Raw genomic sequence first — 21,687 nt, forward strand, 5'->3', positions numbered from 1 at the left:
GTCATTCAGCCGCCAAATGGTAAAAGTCATGGGATCGCTGCCCACTAGGGACCAAAATATCTATGCTGCTTTCCAGCAGTTCCTATCTGCAAAATTCTTCAATATATTTGAAAAAAGATATCTGTAAACCCCTATGTCTATTACAACTCTTTCAAGTTTATTTCTATTATGATGCCTTCAAGGTTGTATCATGGATCAAAGATGTTGACCTCACCAAAGATGAATTTGGTGATCTTAAGACAAAAAAGTTACTATGACTGGAGTTACATTTTAAAAGTCTTAGAGAATTCTAGTTGTTCTTGAAAGAAGCTTATCTTTCCTTGATAAGCAAGCTACCAATGTGCCTACATATATTTGTAAGAAAATATCTTTGTGAATCAGGACTTTTTAAACCAGTGACCATGAAAACAAACACCCAAATAACTGGATGTTCAACTTAACACTCATATTGCCTTGATAAAGCCCATCTCACAATTTAATGTTCTTAGTCAAGCTAAGCAACAGTAGTAGCTGTCATACAGATATCCTAAAAAATAAAACTTAACTCTGCTTCTGATTTAAATGTATTATCTCATTATTTAATGCATTGATAAGGAAGACATATATTACTAGATCACAAATTTAATGTTTTGGTAACCATAATTCAATATAATTGGTTTTCTCTGTACCCCTACCCACTATGCTTTACATAATAAAACCCTAATATGCAAATCGACTGAACGGCAGAAAAGCCAGTCGCTATGATGTGCACTGACCACCAGGGGGCAGACGCTCAATGCAGGAGCTGCCCCCGGTGGTCAGTGCACTCCCACAGGGGGAGCACCGCTCAACCAGAAGCCAAGCTCATGGCTAGCGAGCGCAGCAGCAGTGGCGGGAGTCAAGGAGCCCCGGACTGCAAGAAGAATGTCTGACTGCCTAAGCTGGCAGGTGCAGGTCGGGCTGAGGGAGCTCCCCCTGCCACCTCAGTGCAAGAATGTCATGCACCAGGCCTCTAGTGCTTTACATAATTAAAAACATTATTCCAAAAAAAGGTCCACAGGCTTTTTTGAGCTCCACGGCACAAAAAGGTTTAAGGACTTCTGCCCAGGTATGCGTATGTGCATAACCCATGCACACAGACAATAGGGTGATGAAGGCCTGGGATAAGGGGGTGAGGGTAGGGAGGGTGTCAGGGGGCTAGAACTAGAAGGGATCAATGGGGCGGGGGGGTGGGTGGGGGGGAGAGGGGCATATGTAATACTTTCAACAATAAAGATTTAAAAAATAATTAAAAAAAGAAAATTGATGAACCACTGTTACATGTAACTAAATGGATGAATATTATCAACATATGTTGAGTGAAATATGCCAAATAAAAAATACAGTATTTATAAAAAAAGACTCTGCCCCAGACTCTTAACTAAACTTGAAAGTTTTAAGACAACCAGGGCAATACTCAATAAACACTCTCTTGTGTCACATGTCACAACTCACTAGCTCCCCCAACTGAATAAAATGCTCACACAACTCACTAAGTTCCCCCAACCAAATAAAATGTTCACAGGAACCTGAACAAGGTTTAGCACTAAATTAGGCCAGTGACACATTAAATTATTCAATCATTTGTGATTTTCTAAACTGCAAATTTAATACACTGCCCAGAAAGCCTTGGAATTACTTACCATCAGAGGCATACACGTGGGAGCTGCCAATCTGGTCCACCAGCAACATGAAAACAAAGCCCAGTACGAGGGAAACACCAATGTAGGCATGCAGCTGTGTGTGGTGGTCATGGCTGTGCTCATGTTCATGGGCAACTGGTATTACTGCTGCTTTGTCTGACGCAATCACATCCTGTGTTTCACTCCCTTGGTGGTGTTTTCCTAGAGCAGAATGAACCATAAAGAGAAAAAATGTTTTCCTCTTAAAATGTTTTCACATAGAAACTTTCATTCTTCTGTATTTCAAGCCCTACTTACTTATTGCAAAATCATCCATTTCCTATATTGTAATCCAGCCAAATTCCTTCAACTTAAAGTTCATGATGGAAAAATTCCCAAGTGTCTCCTGCTTTTTGCATGCAGACCTTTTACCTGCCTTTTATCTCAAAACCTAGGAAATGGAAGCAAATCACCAAGCAAGAAAGCAATCTTAATCCCAAGGGATATGGTCTCCAAATCTTCCTTTTAAACTGAGAAAGTCATGCCAATCTCATCATAAACCACAGTAAGTTTTATTCTGATGAAAACAAGTGAATAAGAGCAGTAACAAAAAATAATTACAAATTTATCTAGTTTTATATCTCGGTCAATATAAAAGTTGCAAACAAAGAGCAAATTGAAAATAAAATTTAGCTTTAAAAAATATCAGGGGGCAATCACTAACTAGAAACCAAAAGGAGAAGAGCGTTTAAAAGAGGCACATCCTGCCCTGAACGGTGTGGCTCAATTGGTTGAGCGTCATCCCATACACCAAAAGGTAACCTGTTGGATTCCCGCAGGACACATGTATGGGTTGTGGGCTCCATCCCCGATAGGGGGTGTGCAGAAGGCAGCATCTCTCACATGGATATTTCTCTCTCACATGGATGTTTTTCTCTCTCCCTTTCTCTCTAAATTCAATAAAAAACGTATTTAAAAAAAATAGAGGCACATCCTGCATTCTAAATTCAGTTCTAGAATTATCATGAGATTCGGAATTACAGTAATTAACACCTGGCTAAGTAATACTACTAGTTTATATTCACATATATGACACGCAAAACAGAAATGTGTCAAGGCCAGAATCCTTATCTTTGTTGTGTTTCATGAATAGAGGCTAACATACTAGACATTTATCATTTATAATTAGATTAAGCATTTTTACCTTTAATTAAAGAAACTAGCCTGTTGTAATATTTTAATTCTTTAAAAGTCATTTTTGAGGGGCACAAAGCACATGTCATCTGAAGATAATAAAAACCTATGTATTTTTCTAATTACTGAAAGATTTTTTTGTTTGATTTTATAGTTTTTAAAGCTTCTTTTGATGTGGTAAATATACAGAACAAAATTTACCATTTTAGCCCTGTCCGGTTTGGCTCAGTGGATAGAGCGTCGGCCTGCAGACTCAAGGGTCCCAGGTTTGATTCCGGTCAAGGGCATGTACCTTGGTTGCGGGCACATCCCCATTGGGAGGTGTGCAGGAGGCAGCTGGTCGATGTTTCTCTCTCATCGATGTTTCTGACTCTCTATCCCTCTCCCTTCCTCTCTGTGAAAAATCAATAAAATATATATTTAAAAAAAAAAATTTACCATTTTAACTTTTGTTGTTAATCCTCACCCGAGAATATTTTTCCATTGATCTTTTAGAGAGAATGGAAGAGAGAGGGAAAGACAGAGAGAAACATTGATGTGATGAGAGAAACACATCGAATGATTGCCTCTTGCAAGTGCTCCAACCAGGGCCCAGGCCAGGGAGGAACCTGCAACCAAGGTGCAGGTGCCCTTGACCAGAATCAAATCTGGGACCCTTTGGTCCATAGGCCGACGTTCTATCCACTGAGCCAAACCAGCTAGGGCTTACCATTTTAACATTTTTAAGTGTATATTTCCCTAGCATTATGTACATTCAGATTGTTTTGCAACCATGAGCACCATCTATCTCCAGTATGGTATGTAGTAAGTGTTAAGTGCTCACTAAATGTTCAGGAATGTAGTTACATATTAAATGGAATTCATTTGGGAGAATCTTTTTTTTAAAATATATTTTTATTGATTTCCGAGAGGAAGAGAGGAGTGATAGAAACATCAAAGATGAGAGAGAATCATCGATCGGCTGCCTCCCGCACACCCGCTACTAGGGATTGAACCAGCAACCCGGGCATATGCCCTTGACTGGAACAGAACCCGAGACCCTTCAGTCTACAGGCCGATGCTCTTTCCACGCTGAGCCAAGCCAGCTAAGGCTTGGGAGAATCAGTTTTAAACATTTTATGTTAGATATTCACCTGAATATCTGGTCACATACAATACTGAGCAATAAAATAATGCTGAGGGGAAGGAAGAGGAATGGGCAGGGAAAAAGCAGACACCAGACATTTTAGCAGACAAAATAAAAGGTAGAGGAGATAGACCTTATTAGCCCATGATCATCCATGTGAGCAGCGATTTTCACCTGGTGTGCCGCAAAATTTTTAAAACATGCAATACCAGATCTCTTCTCCCTTAGGTTGTCAAATTAAAAAAAGACAACCGCCAACATAACAACAGCCGTCTGGTGTGAATGAATCAAAATTATAACTATTTTTTTTGTCAGATCGGCAAAAAAAGTAATATATTTTTTGGTGTGCCTCAGAATTTTAGTAATTAGTTTATATGTGCCATGAGTTGAAAATCACTGGAGTATCCCTGGCAGGATGGTTCAGTTGGTGGGAGCATCGTCGTGTTCACCAAAAGGTTTGATTCCCTGTCAGGGCATATTCCTAGGTTACAGGTTCAACCCCCAGTCCGGGTGAATACCAGAGTCAATCAATTGATAGCTCTCTCTCCCTCCTTCTCCCTCTCTTCTAGTCCCTTCCTCTCTCTCTCGCAAATCAATAAAAACATATTCTCAGGTGAAGGTTAAATAAAAAAGAAAATTGCTGGAGTATAACAAGACTCTTAAAGAGCTCCATTCTTATTAATGAATAATAGGATAAGAGTTAAACATAATTGCAAATATAACCCAATCTTTTTATTTAAGTGTAGAGCAAAAAGACAGAGAAAAGATGATAAGTGTACCTCTCTAAAGAATCTGATATGTGGCATTCCTGGAGCAATTCATGGGAAATCTATCTTGAACCATTCCTGATGACAAGTTTTGATGATTATCTATTTACTAGAGGCCCGATGCACGAAGATGCGTGCAAGAATAGGCCTTCCTTCCCTTGGCTGCTGGCTTCCCTCCGGCCCCTGGGACCCGGGCATTCACTCTGGCCGCCGCCTTCACTCTGGCCCTGCTGCCCTCCTGTAGCTCCCTCCACCCCCACTCCCGCATAGCAGGCATCCCGCCCTGCCCTGGCCACTCTGTGCCTGTGCTCCCGCGTTCCCCAGAGGCCTGGAGTGGCCAGGGTGGGGGCGGAACACCTGCGTCGTTGCCATGGCAACGACGCAAGTGTCCCAGCCACCGCCATCTTTGTTGCGTCAATTTGCATATTTCTTCATTGGCTGTGGGCACTGCCACCTTTGTCATGGAGTGACAGTCAATTTGCATATTCTGTCTTTATTAGATAGGATGAATGTATCACATTTATATTTAGGTCTTTGACCCAACAGCCTGTTTTCCTAAACATGTTCCAAAGAATTATGATGGTTTCAAATTTTAGCTGCACAGTAAACAAGCACTGCAATACTCAAGAAACCATGTTCTTTTTTTTTAAAATTTAATAAATCTTTATTGTTCAGATTAATACAATTGTTCCTCTTTTTTCCCCCATAGCTACCCTCCACCCGGTTCCCACCCCACCCTCTGCCCTTACCCCCCCTCCCCCCGACACTGTCCTCATCCATAGGTGTACGATTTTTGTCCAGTGTCTTCCCGGACCCCCACACCCCTTTCCCCCTGAGAATTGTCAGTCCACTCCCTTTCTATGCCCCTGATTCTATTATATTCACCAATTTATTCTGTTCATCAGATTTTTTATTCACTTGATTTTTAGATTCACTTGTTGATAGATATGTATTTGTTGTTCATAATTTTTACCTTTACCTTTTTCCTCTTCTTCCTCTTCTTAAAGAATACCTTTCAGCATTTCATATAATACTGGTTTGATGGTGATGAACTCCTTTAGCTTTTTCTTATCTGTGAAGCTCTTTATCTGCCCTTCAATTCTGAATGATAGCTTTGCTGGGTAGAGTAACCTTGGTTGTAGGGTCTTGCTATTCATCACTTTGAATATTTCTTGCCACTCCCGTCTGGCCTGCATAGTTTCTGTTGAGAAATCAGCTGACAGTCGTATGGGTGCTCCCTTGTAGGTAATTAACTGTTTTTCTCTTGCTGCTTTTAATATTCTCTCTTTTGCTCTTGGGATTTTAATTATGATGTGTCTTGATGTGGTCCTCTTTGGATTCCTTTTGTTTGGGGTCCTCTGCACTCCCTTGACTTGTAAGTCTATTTCTTTCTCCAGGTGGGGGAAGTTTTCGGTCATTATTTCTTCAAATAGGTTTTCAGTATCTTGTGCTCTCTCTTCTTCTGGCACCCTCATAATTCTGATGTTGGTACGCTTGAAGTTGTCCCAGAGGCTCCTTACACTATCTTCATATTTTTGGACTCTTTTTTCTTTTTGCTTTTCCAGTTGAGTGTTTTTTGCTTTTTTGTATTTCAAATCTTGGACTTGATTCTTACGATCCTCTAGTCTGCTGTTAGATCTCTGTATAATATTTTTTATTTCAGTCAGTGTATGCTTAATTTCTAGTTGGTCCTTTTTCATATCCTCGAGGGTCTCGCTAAATACATCAGCCTTTTCTAGAAAACTCTTGAAAAACCTTATAACCGTGGTTTTGAACTCTATATCCAGTCGTTTGCTTTCCTCCGTTTCTTTCATTTGTGATCTGTTTCTTTGTCTCCGCATTTTGGCTGCTTCCCTGAGTTGATAGAGTGGCTTTGTGTGCTAGGTGTCCTATAGGGCCCATGGCTCAGCCTCCCTAACTACCTGAGGTGGACGCTCTTAGTGCACGCCTTTGAACAAGCACTGCAGTACTCAAGAAACCATTTTCTTAAAACTTGCGTCTATGAAAAGACAATTTTCTCACATGAATTCTGATAATCACCTCATTCCAGTGATTTTAGAGCTATAATTATAGAAGAACATGTGATTCTTTTTTACATCAATTAGTACTTAATAGTGCTTATTAAAGTGTCAGAGAGCTCAGTTAATTAACATGGTATACTGAGCTCTGAAAAAATATGTTAATTATCATAATTGCAAGGTCCACAAAAGAACTGAACCATGGGCTGTTGTAACATGTAAACAAACTCCTTTCTTGAAGTTTAGAGAAAAGTTGGTTTGATCTACAAATAAAGAGAGAGAAAAGGTGGGGGGGAGATAAAGTAGCAGAAACAAATTATTGTGACTAAACTCATCAGTATGAAGAGAGATGTGGAAAATTTGGAGATAACTTGATTAAAATAAGCTAACATCATGGTTGAGCTACCTCAAAACATTTTCATAGAGTGGAGTATTAGTATTTACTTTTTATAAAGAACTAGAGGACCGGTGCACAAAATTTGTGCAAAAGGTGGGGGGCCCCTCAGCCCAGTCTGCACCCTCTCCAATCCAGGGCCCTAGGGGGATGTCTGGCTGCTGGTTTAGGCCTGATCAACTGGCAGTCGGACATCCCTCTCACAATCCTGGACCACTGGCTCCTAATCACTCACCTGCCTGCCTGCCTGGTCACCCCTAACTGCCCCCCCCCCCCCCCGGCGCTTGCCTGATCGCCCCTAACTGCCTCTATGTGCCGGCCTGATCGCCCCTAACTGCCTCTACGTGCCGGCCTGATCGCCCCTAACTGCCCCCCCCTCTGGCCTGATGGCCCCTAACTGCCCCCCCACTGCTGGCCTGATCACCCCTCACTGCCTCTGCATGCCGGCCTGATCACCCCTAACTGCCCCCCGCTTACGGCCAGGTCGCCCCCAACTGCCCCCTCCCTGCCAACCTGGTCACCGCCAACTGCCCCCCTCTGCCAGCCTGGTTGTCCCTAACTGCCCCTCCTGCCGGCCTGGTCACCCCCAACTGCACCCCCCACTGGCCTAGTCACCCCTCACTGCCCCTCCCTGCCAGCCTAATCACCCCCAACTGCCCCGCCCACCAGCCTGGTCACCCCACGCAGCCTGCTTGTTCAGTCGTTTGGTCGTCCCTCACTAATCCCCCTGCCGGCCTGGTCGCCCCACGCAGCCTGCTTGTTCAGTTGTTTGGTCATCCTTCACTAACTCTCCTGCCGGCCTGGCCGGCCCATGCAGCCTGCTTGTTCAGTTGTTTGGTCATCCCCCCTGCCGGCCTGGTCGTAGGCAGCCATCTTGTAAGGGCGTGAGAGTCAATTTGCATGTTACCTCTTTATTATATAGGATGATGGGACTTGTGGTACTAGTCAAAATGTAGTGAAATTACTATAAAGAGATCAACCAATGAACTTGTATGTATATATGCATAATCTGGGACACAGACAATGGGATGGTGAGGACCTGGCGGGGAGGAGAAGGGTGAGGGTGGGGAGGGAGGGGGGAGGTGTGAGCGGGATGGATGAGGTTAATGGCGGGGGGGAGGACCTATGTAATGCTTTCAACAACATGAAGTCACTAGAGCCTTAGTCATGTACTGATTAATATAAATACGCTGTTCAAAAAACATCTAACTACCTGAAGACTACATAAAGTAAACAATATCAACAGGAGAGAGGGCAGCAAAAACTTCAAAAGAAACCCTGTCCTTCTGGCCAAAGAACCAGAAAAAGGGGCTGCTGAGAGGTACTGTTGGGGAGGGGAATCCCCTTCCCCTCTTCCTCTCCCACCTTTTCTTTCCCAGCCCTGACTTGAAGGCAGTCCCAGTTGCAGAACTGCATGGCAGTAATGTAGTAGTTAAAACTCCAGTAAAAAAACAACAACAAAAACACCATCTTTCTGGCACAATAACTGGAAAAAATAGCCCCAGTGGTCTGAAAAGTATGAGGGAAATTCAGTTATTCTGTTCTCTTTTCTCCTGTCACTTTGCCCTGAGGGCAGCCCAAGTTACATGAACTATGCAGTGACAGTACAGGCAGCTAAAATTCCTACAGAAAGTTCTTTCTGGCCAGAGAACTGAGTGGGGGTCCCCTGGGAACCAGAGAATATGAGAGAAATACTGGAAAGAGCTGGGTTGGGGGGAGTGATGTTTCCTCTAATTCTGTGTATAAATGATACAAGTCCAAGACACACCCCACCCCTGAACTCAGTAGGAACATGACAGACCCAAAGCAGTATAGCAAAGGCTTTAAAAACTGAACTAAGTCCGGTGGCTTGGCTCAGTGGTTGAGTGTTGACTTATGAACCAGGAGGTCACGGTTCCATTTTGGGTCAGGGCATACACCTGGGTTGCGGCCTCAATCCCCACTGGAGGACAGGTGGGGGGCAGCCGAGCAATGATTCTCTCTCATCATTGATGTTTCTAGCTCTCGATCCCTCTCCCTTCCTCTATGAAATCAATAAATATATATATATGTGTATTTTAAAAATTGAATTAGAATTGGAACCATCACCCAAAAAAGGCAACAGAAAACTGGCAGCCTGAGAACTGGCAGTCTGACCAAACCACGTTAACTGCCTGCTAAAACGGAAAAAAAAAAAAAAAAAAAATTCTTCAGAGGATTTTGAGAGGACCCAGAGTCTCAAATTATAATATTAAAAATGTCCAGGATACAACAGAAAATTACTTGACATATAAAGAAAAAGGAAAATATGGCCAATTACCAATGAAAAAGATAACCAACCCAACCCCAATATAGCTCAGATACTAGAATACTATACTCAAAAGACTTTAAAGCAGTTATAACTATGCTCTCTGAGGTAAACACCTTTCAAATGAATGGATGTCCTCAGTAGAGAATTAGAAACTATAAAAAGGAACGAAGTAGCAATTTGAGAACTGAAAAATATAATATCTGAAACAGTAAGTTTACTGGATAGGTTCAAAGCAGAATTGAGATGACAGGGGAAAGAATCAGTGAACTACAAGGGCAGAGTTGAACAGTACCAATAGAGAGCACATGGCTCACAAAGTCTAAAATGTTTACTATCTGACTCTTTACAGAAAAGGTTTGCCAACCTCTGGTTTAAACACACAAATTAGGCCCTGGTCAGGTAGCGCAATTGGTTAGACTAGAGCCGGGGTCGGCAAACTGCGGCTCGCAAGCCACATGCGGCTCTTTGGCCCCTTGAGTGTGGCTCTTCCACAAAATACCACGGCCTGGGTGAGTCTATTTTGAAGATGTGGCGTTAGAAGAAGTTTAAGTTTAAAAAATTTGGCTCTCGAAAGAAATTTCAATTGTTGTGCTGTTGATATTTGGCTCTGTTGTCTAATGAGTTTGCCAACCACTGGCCTAGAGCATCGTCCCAATACTCCAAGGTGGCAGGTTCGATCCCATCAGGGCACATACAAGAATCAACCAATGAATGCATAACTAAATGGAACAGCCAATCGCTCTCTCTCTCCTACCCCCCTTTCCTTTCTCTCTCTCAAATCAATCAATCAATTTTTAATAAAAATAAACACACCAGTTAGAGATTATCAAATTAAATTTAAAAAACATGATCCAACTGTATGATATTTATAAGAAACCCACTTTAAATATAATGAATGACAGATAGATTAACAGTGAAAGGATCAAAGAAGATATACCATATAAACACTCATCAAAAGAAAGTTAGAGCCTAGATGGTTTGGCTCAGTGGATAGAATGTCAGCCCGTGGGATTGAAGGGTCCTGGGTTTGATTCTGGTCAAGGGCATGTGCCTCAGTTGCAGGCTTGATCCTGGCCCTGGTCAGGGTACGAGAGGCAACCAATCAGGTGTGTCTCTTACACTGATGTTTCTCTCTCTCTGTCTCTTTCCCTACCTTCCACTCTCTCTAAAAATCAATGGAAAAATATCCTTGGGTGAGGATTAACCAAAAAAAAAGAAAAAGAAAGAAAGCTGAAGTGGCTATATTAATATTATATAAAGTAGACTCGAGAACAAGGAATATTACCAGGGATAAAGGGGGACATAATGATGAAAAGGTCAATTCATCAATAAGACACAGCAATTCTAAATGTGTAGACACCTAACCAAAGAGCTTCAATATGCATAAAGCAAAAACTGATATAACTGAACAGAGAAATGTACAAATCCACAATTGTACTTGGAGACTTCAATACTCCTATCGCAGTAATCAATAGAACAAGTAGAAAACCAGCAAGGATATAGAAGACCAATATTACCAAACAACTTGACCTAATGACATTTATAGAACACTCTACCAAATAACAGAATACACACTCTTTTTAAGTGTACAAGGAACATTCAGCAAGATAAACCATATTCAGGACCATTAAAAAAGTATTTACAAATTTGTAAGCATTCAAATCATATTAGATATGTTCTTTGACCATAATGAAGTTAAACTAAAAATCAGTAACAGAAAAAACCTGGGGAAAGAACTGAAAATTTAATAATACACTTCTAAATAACACATAGGTCAAAGAAGAATTTGGAAGGGAAATTAGAAAATATTTTGAAATGAATAAAGATAAAAATATACCAAATTCCTGGGATGCAATAAAACAGTGCTTAAAGGGAATTATAGCAATAACTGCTTATACTAGAAAAGAAGAAAAATCTTAAATCAATAAGAAAAACTTGAAAAAGAAAAGCAAATAGGTGGAAGAGGGTATGGGGGGGATAAACAATGATGGAAAAATATTAAATTTAAATTTCAAAAAAGAAGAGCAAATAAAGCCTAAAGCAAGCAAAAGGAATAATGAAGAGCAGAAATCAATAAAATGGAAAGCAGAAAAATCAACAGGAAAAAAAAAATCAATGAAGTCAAACGTAGTTCTTTGAAAAAAAATAAAACTGATGAACCTCTAGCCAGAATGACCACATTAAAAAGAGAGAAGACAAATGATCAATATTAGGAATGAAAGAGAAGAAATTACTACAAATATTAAAAGGATAATAAAAGATTACTATAAACAACTTTATGCCTATAAATTCTTCACCTTAGAAGAAATGAATCAATTTCTTGAAAGACACAAACTTCCAAAGCTACTAAAGAAGAAATAGAGAACTTGAATAGTCTCATATCTATTAAAGAGATGGAATTTATAGCTAAAAGCCTTCTAACATAGAAAACTCCAGGCCCAGATGGTTTCATTGGTAAATTCTAGCAAACATTTTAGGAATAAATATTTTTAACTCTATGCATCTATTCCAGAATACAGAAGAGAGAACACTTCCCAATCCTAAGGGCCCAGCATTATTCTAATAACAGAAACCATACAAAGATATGGTAAGAAAGGAAAAGCATAAGCTAATATTCCTCATGAACTGAGACACAATAATCCTCAACAAGATAAAAACTCTCAGCAAAGTAGGAATAGAAAAAAATTTCCTTAACCTGAAAAGGGAATCTATAAACAACCTACATCTAATATCATAGACAATGATGAAAGACTGGCTGAGAGCAAGCGACACTGTCCACTTTCACTCCTAATCAACCTTATAATGGATGGTATAGTCCAGTGGTCGGCAAACTGTGGCTCTCGAGCCACATGCGGCTCTGTGGCCCCTTGAGTGTGGCTCTCCCACAAAATACCACAGCCTGGGTGAGTCTATTTTGAAGAAGTGGCGTTAGAAGAAGTTTAAGTTTAAAAAATTTGGCTCTCAAAAGAAATTTCAATCGTCGTACTGTTGATATTTGGCTCTGTTGACTAATGGGTTTGCCGACCACTGGTATAGTCCATGCAATAAGGAAAGAAAAAAAGCATATTGGAAAGGAAAACACTAAATTGTCTTTATTCATAGATGACATGCTTATTTATGTAGTAAATCCCAAAGAATCTATAAAAAACTTCTATAAAGAATAAGTGAGGTTAGCAAATGTCTAAATACTAGAATACTGAAAAGAGAACAATTTTAAAGTAGCATTTACAACTGTACTAAAAACATGAAATATTTAGGCATAAATCTAACAAAATATCTATAGATCTATTAAAAATGATAACACTCACTAAAGAAACCAAAGAAGACCTAAATAAATGGAGAGATATATTATGTTCATGGATTGGAAAACACAAAATTCTTAAGATGTCAATTCTTACCGAAGTAATCTACAGATTCAATTCAATCTCAATCAGAATCCCAGCATGATTTTTTTTGGTAGATATTCACAAGCTCATTCCAAAAATTTTTTTAAAAATATATTTTATTGATTTTCTACAGAGAGGAAGGGAGAGGGATAGAGAGTTAGAAACATCAATGAGAGAGAAACATCGATCAGCTGCCTCCTGCACACCCCCTAGTGGGTATGTGCCTGCAACCATGGTACATGCCCTTGACTGGAATCGAACCTGGGACCCTTGCGTACACAGGCCGATGCCGTAGCCACTGAGCCAAACCGGTTAAGGCTCATTCCTAAATTTTTATAGAAAGGCAAAGGAACTAGTTTAACCAAAACAATTTTGAAAAATAAGAACAAAGTTAGAAAACTCCATTGTCTGATTTCAAGATTTGCTATAATGCTACAGTCTTCAAGACAAGGCAGTATTAGCAAAGCACAGACAATACAGATAATGGGGAAAAATAGAGAGTCTAGAAATAGACCAAACACAAATACGGTCAACTGATTTTTTACAAAAGTGTAAAGACAATTTAATAAAGAAAGGAAAGGCTTTTCAACAAAGATTGTTGGACACCCATCCATATGTAAAAAACTAACCTTCATTTTGTATTCAAAATTAACTCAAAATGGATCATAGACCTAAATGCAAAACCTAAAATTATAAAACTTCTAGAAAAAGAGACAATCGTTGTGAACTTAAGTCCACCAAAGGTTTTACATTGACACCAAAAGCACAATTCACTTAAGAAAGAACTGATAATGTAGACTTCATCAAAATTTAAAACTACTTTGTGAAAGAAGCTATTAAGAGAATGGAAAGATAAGTCACAGACTAGGGGAAAATACTGGCACATCACACATCTGATAAAGGTCTTGTATCCAGAATACATAAATAACTCTCCAAACTCAGTAATAATAATAAAATTCAATTTTTAAAAAATGAGCAAAAGATTTAATATCACCAAAAAGAATATAACAATGGCAATCAAGCACAGGAAAATATGTTCAACATCATTATCAATTAGGAAACTGCAAATTTAAACCACATTGAGATACCACTACCCTCCTAATAGAATGACTAGGATAAAAAACTAAAACAAAACAGCCCTAACTGGTTTGGCTCAGTGGATAGAGCGTCAGCCTGTGGACTGAAAGGTCCCAGGTTCGATTCCGGTCAAGGGCATGTACCTTGGTTGTGGGCACATCCCCAGTAGGAGGTGTGCAGGAGGCAGCTGATCGATGTTTCTCTCTCATTGATGTTTCTAACTCTCTATACCTCTCCCTGCCTCTCTGTAAAAAAATCAATAAAACATATTTAAAAAAAACAAAAAACTAAAACAAAACCAAGACAATACCAAGAGCTGGCAAGGAGAACCAACTGGAACTCATACATTAATGATAGGAATGGTACATCCACTTTGGAAAAATTTTGGCAATTTCTTATGATGTTGAACCATGTACCCAGCAATTTCACTTATAAGTATTTACACAAGAGAAATAAAAACTCATGTTTACACAAAAGCCTGTACAAAAATGTTTATGGTGACTTTTATTCATAATCATCCAAACTGGAAACAACCCATGTCTTTTGACAAATTAAGGTTCATCCAAACAATGGAATGCTAGTCAGAAATAAAAATTTACAAACCATCCTATATAATAAAAGCCTAATATGCTATTTGTCCGGTCATCTGGTCATCTGTTCAACCAATCAAAATGTAATATGCTAATGATATGCTAAGGCTGCTCAACCACTTGCTATGACATGCACTGACCACAGGGGGGGCAGACAGTCGACTGGTTGACCAGTGGCTATGACGTGCACTGACCACCATGGGGCAGACGCTCCGACCAATAGGTTAGCTTGCTGCTGGGGTCTGGCTGATCGGGACTGAGCCAGACAGGCTGGACACTCCCTGGAGCCCTCCCGTGGTCCCTCCCCGGCTGACCAACCTCCTGCGTCCCTCTCTGGTCCTGGTGGGGTCCCTCGTGCACTGGTGAGGTCCCTCAGCCTGGCCTGCACCCTCTCGCAATCCAGGACCCCTTGGGGATGTCAGAGAGCTGGTTTTGGCCCAATCCCACAGGCCAGGCCAAGAGACCCCACTGGTGCACGAATTTGTGCACTGGGCCTCTAGTTAATACATAAAACAATATGATAACTCTCAAATGCACTATGCCAAGTGAAAGAAGCCAGACTCAAAGGCTACAAGATTCCATATATATGACATTTGGAAAAGGCAAAACTACAGGGACAAAGAAGAAATAAGGTTTGACTACAAAAGGGCAGCATGAGAGAATGTTCTTTTGTGTGATGGAACTGTTTTGTATTTTGATTGCAGTGGAAATAACACAACTCTATGCATTTGCCAAAAGTCATAGAGGTGAACACCAAAAAAAGTGAATGTAAAAATATGTAAATAAAAATAATAAAATAAATTTTAAATGATGGCTTAGGGCTGGAGATTAATCCATGATGAAAGGTTAAAGAGACAGGAATGCTTATTTTTGGAAAAGTAGGTTTATAAAGCTTGCTTATCTATTTTCAGATAAATGCACCAAAGTATTCTGAGTCAAAATCAGAAAAACTGAAAATATAGGGATATAACCCAATACATAATAAACATTAAAACTATATCTGAAATATGGTATGTGAATTATATCTCAATAAAACTGTTACTAAAAAACAACTTATACCTTAAGCACTTCTTTCCTTTACCCCAGTGTTTCCCAAACTTGTCTAATAAGAATTATTTGGCAATTTGTTAAAAATAGATATTCCCAGGCCTTTTCTTTGGGGAGGCCAGGAAACTATATTTTCAAAATACACACCACCACCCCCAAGGAAATTTTATTATCAGACAAGTTTAGAAAACAACCCATAATTCTTTCTTAGCTACAAAGCCAAGAAAAAAATTTTAATTGTATATTTAGTCATGGTCTAAATGTTTCCTAGTATACCAGGATATTATCACTACAGTGGAATAATTACACTCAGAAAAATTCAAGCTGATCCACTGGGATATGAAAGAAAACTTTGATTGACACATATTTACTTTAAATCTTAGTTTAAACTTTTCTATAATTTTAGGTATGAGTTTTATAATGAACACAATATATTAATAGAATAGTACATGTATATCTTTTTCCCCAATAGGATGTGTGATCAAAAAAGAGTAGGATCTAAGGTTCCTTATTATTTTTCTCCCCCTAAAGCTGACAAATCCTCAGCCTCAGTTTTATTTTGCAATAAGACTCCCATAATCTTTACTCTTTACCATTTTGCCCATATGCATACCCCAGGTATGAGAGATGTGAATAACTATTTGTTATAATGTATCTAGTAAAAAATTTTGAAGGCACATACCTCTTTATATTATTTTTAAAAGTCCAGTCAACTCTTGGCATTAGAAGATTCAGCTCACCAATTTAACAGCAGTGGTTCCTAATCCTTCACAGGTATCTGTGAAGTTTCATGACAAGTAGCAATTTGACTTCGCTGAATCACAAATTTGAATCAAGTTATATTTTCAAGCTGGTGTGAAGAACCAAATTATTTAGTGGGTGAGTGAACCAAGCCGACTGTCCAGCATTTGTTCTCACAGAGCTATACCGTTCTCTGCTTGTTATTAGAGTCAGGAGAGTCCTCTTCAGATATTTAGTTGTCCTTTACTGCAAGGGTTCTTACCAATTATCTACAACAAGCATGTCAAACTCGTGGCCCACAATGAATATTTTTGCGGCCTAGCCAATATACCAATATGTAAGAAACGTTTTAATAAAAATTCCATTAACTTAATTTTTACAATATCCTGTTATACATAATTATTAGTAACGAACTACAATGTTCGCTAATGACTGATTACTATAATCGTGTTGCATTCATTTCCCTTATGCACCTTACACACACGTGCACCATTTCTCTCTACTAATACTAGCAGCGAATATTTTAGCAGCTGATTGCCACGTAATGCAAATAGATTTATTTGCGTTATGCTTATTAATTTGTGCAGTTATTCAGTGTCTGGTAAGTTAATGTTCAAGAAAAAAACATTAATTTTTATTAAAATGTTCTAGTATTTTATGTTAACGATTACTCATTTATTTCAGCCCTTTGTGTTCAGCATGTCTCTAACGAAATAAACCTATGTTTCTATGAAAATTGAAGCTTTTGTTTTTTTGTGGCCCACATAAACTTAAACCTTGTTTATTTGGCCCGTGTTAGCCTTTGAGTTTGACATGCTTGATCTACAAAGTTTACTATAAAGAGTCCTTAAATCCAAATGTGTACTAGTATATCTACATAGTTTTTAAATTAAAGAACACTAAAAATACTCATCATGTAGGATTTGGGAAGTTTTTAAGTGGGCATTAAAAAAGGTCAGTCATACTTTGAAAGACTGAAATTCATGCATTATTGCAGTGGTCGGCAAACGGCGGCTCCTGAGCCGCGGTTTGCCGCTCTGTTGTCTAATGAGTTTGCCGACCACTGCATTATTGCAAATAAATCTTAAGTGGTACTCATGAATTGGGGCATTCAAATCACACACTGCTAAGGATGTGTTCAATGTGAAAGATGTCAAAAGATATATTTTAAGAACTCTTTTTAGGGTAGACTTCTATGGCAAACATCAACTGAGTTCAGAAGAAATACCATTAAGCTCCTTTCAACCCTCCATGTCAATAGCATATTTCAAAGAAGGCCTTTCTCTCTCTCACCCTCAAGAATATCTTCATAAAGTGCATGTACTCCTTCAGGCACGATGACTGCCAGTGCAGTTCCACAGAGAAGGCCGGCGCCCAAAACAGTCACCAGCTTTAGTCGCTCCTGGAAAGAAAAAGAAAAAAAAAAGAAAACTGTTGAAAAGATTGATGAAAGAATGGAAAAAGTTTCTGAAGTATCTAATCAAGACTGTGAGCTCTGCTCATTTGCGAGACCAAAATCTACAATGGCTAGTGAAAATAAAATAGGGTCAGCTTCATGAATAATTAATGCCAGTTAAAACATAGAGATGCCATTTTAAAATTTACCAGCTTTGCAATGATGTAGGAAAACTTTTCTGCTATCCATGATAGGGAGAAATGATCATACTTGTCTAACACTGGCAGGAATGTGAATTGCCACAACCTATCTGAACCAGAATTTGGCAATTTAGATTTAAAGTCTCAAAATGTGAATTCTTTGATCCAGCAATTTCACTTCTAGAAATTCACCCTAAGGAATTATGCCCAGGTAATGTGGCTCAGTGACTATGTGTGGACTTATGAACCAGTAGGTCAGTTTGATTCCCAGTCAGGGCACATGCCCCTGGCTCAATCCCCAGTGGGGGGCATGTAGGAGGCAGCTTATCAGTGATTCAGTGATTCTCTCTTATCATTGATGTTTCTATCTCTCTCTCCCTCTTTGAAATAAATAAAAATATATATTTTAAAAAAAACATCATTGCCATGGGTTGTCATTTCAGTTTTCATTTTTTCTTCATTTCTTAACTACCTAAATCACTTCAGTTGCAATCAGACTTATTTTAAGCACTACATATGTGGCTCCATGTTATTTGTATGGATTATTTGTTCACATAATTTCACAGCTTGGGATTCAATCTCAAAACTGTCTGTTAGAATTAAAATGCTGACAGGGTCTCTTTTTTGCTTATGGTAAATGACCAAAAAGGTGTATTTGAAGGAAGAACTACATATTCCAAGTGCAGATGAAGATGAAAAGTGAGTTCCCAAAGTAATAGTTTCTGTCAGAGAAATGAAATATTTGCTCAAGAGAGACATGAACTCTGCAATGCATTGGTTTTATGCATCTCATTTTACAATTTCACAGCTGTAGCCTGACTGAGCCAAAGGATTGACCAGACGTATTATTTAAAACAACAGCTTGTACTCATTGCCTTTAACTATCAGCTCAAAGCTTTGAAGTCAGTTTAATTTTCTTGGCAGACACCAGGACAGTTAAGTGGTTTTTCTTTCCTTGTTCACCGAAACAGTCAACAAATTGTTTGGTCACACTAAATATAAGTCAATAATTTTTAAAGCTCTTAATATTGAAAATAGTTTATTCCAACCCCCCTTGTACCATGCTTTCAGTATTGAACTCACCAACTGTAGTTTCCTAAAAAATTAAAGATGCGCGCTTTGTTATAAAACTAATCCCTTCAAAGCTCTACGCACTGAAGAGATGAAACTTTTAGGGTACAGACTAAACTCTTGTTCAAGCAACAAACGCTTTCTCCATATTCTTACAAACAAACCTGCTTCAAGGAGATACTTCCTAATGTCAACTTAACTACTACACTATCTGCTAATGAAGGAAATGAAGGAAGCTCAAATACGAACTTTGTTCTTCAAGTCCTTATAACTGAGACAAGATGCCAAAATGTTTCCTGCCTCTGAGTAGCAGCTGTGTGACCCTGAGCAAGTTCAGTTGCTCGGTGGTTAGAGCATCGGCTTGATGACCAAAAGGTCTCAGGTTCAATTCCAAGGCAAGAGCACATACCTCAGTTGCAGGTTCGATCCCTGGCCCTGGTTGGGCATGTGTGGGAGGCAACCAGTTGATGTGTCTTTCTCAGTTAGATGTTTCTCTCTCCCTCTTCCCTCTCTTCCACTCTCCCTAAAAATCAATGGAAAAAAAATATCCTTGGGTGAGGATTAAAAAAAAAAAAAAAAGGAGCAGAGATGATGACTACTATTACTACTATTATCATGTAGGAATAGTATATTATTAGCACACAGCACAGAGTAACTGCCATTACTGCTTATCTTTAACAGCATCAGTAGCATGCAGAGGAAAGCTTCTAAGCCACAAGAACAACAAAGTAAAACCCAGATACTTGCCTAAAAGTACAAGTGAGCAATGCTATATTTGCCATTTGCCGGCATCTTATAGGCTTTCCATGTCCTAATGCATTTGACATAGAGGTAATAACAAGCAATACTTTATTAATGCCACTTCCTCCAATCTTGGAAAATAAGACTAATTCCTTTTCTTTTTGTATAAGAGTCCTTTCTAAATATAGAAGAACTAAACAAAAGTGGAAATCCTATAAGACTGTCCAGTGTGACTACAAAAACAAAAACAAACAAAAGCCCATTGGGAAAGAAACTGGGAAAACATTGGCAATAAATATTGTTATTACTATATAAGATGTTCAACTGAGCCCTAGCCAGTTTGGCTCAGTGGATAGAACATTGGCCTGCAAACTGAAAGGTCCCAGGTTCGATTCCGGACAAGGGCACATGAGCGGGTTGCGGGCGCGATCCCCAATAGGGGGCATGCAGGAGGCAGCCAATCAATGATTCTCTCTCATCATTGATGTTTCTATCTCCCTCTTCCTTTATCTCTGAAATCAATAAAAATATATTTTAAAAATAAATAAATTAAAAAGAAAAAAGAGGTTCAACTGAACTGAGAAAATTAAAATAACAAAAATGTGTTTTTATCTATCAAGTTAGCAAACGCATTTTTAAAAAACTGATTGTCCAGCCCTAGCTGGTTTGGCTCAGTGGATACAGCGTCAGTCTGCGGACTAAAGGGTCCCGGGTTCAGTTCAAGTCAAGGGCACATGCCTGGGTTGCAGGCTTAATCCCCAGTGGGAGGTGTGCAAGAGGCAGCCGATCCATGATTTTCTCTCATCATTGATGTTCCTCTCTCTCTCCCTCTCCCTTCCTCTCTGAAATCAATAAAAATATATTAAAAAAACAAAAACTGACTGCCCAGCTAGCATGGCTCAGTGGTTGAGCACAACCTATGAACCAGGAGGTCATGGCATCCCCAGTCAGGGAACATGCCCGGGTTGCAGGTTGGATCCCCAGTAGGGGGCATGCAGGAGGCAGCTGATCAATGATTCTCATCATTGATGTTTCTATCTCTCTCTCTCCCTCTCCCTTCCTCTCTGAAATCAATCCTATATAATAAAACTCCAACATGCAAATCAACAGAATGGCGGAACAACCAGTTGCTATGATGCATACTGACCACCAGGGGGCAGACGCTCAACGCAGGAGCTGCCCCTGGTGGTCAGTGCACTCCCACAAGGGGAGCGCCGCTCAGCCAAAAGCCAGGCTCACTGCTGGCAAGCGCAGCGGTGGTGGAGCACAGCGGTGGTGGCAGGAGCCTTTCCCGCTTCTGAGGCAGTGCTAAGGACCCCTCGGGGGATGTCCCACTGCTGGCTTAGGCCTACTCCCCATGCAGGCCGGGCTGAGAGGATCCCCCCCCCCCAAGTGAACAAATGTCGTGTGCCAGGCCTCTAGTAAAATACACTAAAAAAGTCTTCAAAATCAGTACTGAGAATAATCTCAACATTAAAAAAAAATCTTTATGTCCTAAATACAGTGTTAAGGACTGTGCTTATATTATTTCATTATATTCTCAAAACAATCCTATAAGGTCATTTAACAGAGTAGAGTTGGATGTTAAATAACTTGTTCAAGTAGTGACACTGATTCTGAACTATACTACCTGTCTCAGATAGTTCCTTTTGAAATTAGTGGCATTAATCATCTTAAGTTCTTTATTGAAGTTATCTGCATACTTGTGGATTTATACTGTTTTAACACATAAAAAATGTGTCATTATAATCCAAACCAGTCTGCAATGATAAAAGTACAAAACTAAGAGAAAGCCTTCAAAAAAATTTTAGCAATACAATCATTATAATTACTAAAGGAGTCATTATATGTCTCTTCAATTTAATAGCACTGCATTTAAATAGGCCTGTATTTTGCATGTTTTTCCTCCACTTCATTTTCTAAGTATTTCATTTTTACAAATATATTGGGTCTTCAATGGAATGGAAATTAAAAACAAAAACTGGTCATTTACCAGAAAGCTTGAGGAA

At 39.4% G+C, this 21,687-nt stretch overlaps 1 protein-coding gene across 1 annotated transcript in view; it reads right to left on the reverse strand.

The window, feature by feature from the left end:
* SLC39A9 (solute carrier family 39 member 9) overlaps nucleotides 1–21,687 on the reverse strand; it is a 39,924-nt gene that overhangs the window by 13,608 nt on the left and 4,629 nt on the right. Inside the window, exons 2-3 of the mRNA XM_080651267.1 lie at nucleotides 17,564–17,672; nucleotides 1,662–1,862 (exon numbers count right to left, since the gene is read on the reverse strand). Coding sequence (XP_080507393.1) covers nucleotides 1,662–1,862; nucleotides 17,564–17,672 — 310 coding nt within the window. The remainder of the gene's footprint in view (nucleotides 1–1,661; nucleotides 1,863–17,563; nucleotides 17,673–21,687) is intronic.

The sequence above is a fragment of the Plecotus auritus genome (assembly GCF_963455305.1).
Source record: "Plecotus auritus genome assembly, chromosome: 1".
NCBI classification, from domain to species: Eukaryota; Metazoa; Chordata; class Mammalia; order Chiroptera; family Vespertilionidae; genus Plecotus; species Plecotus auritus.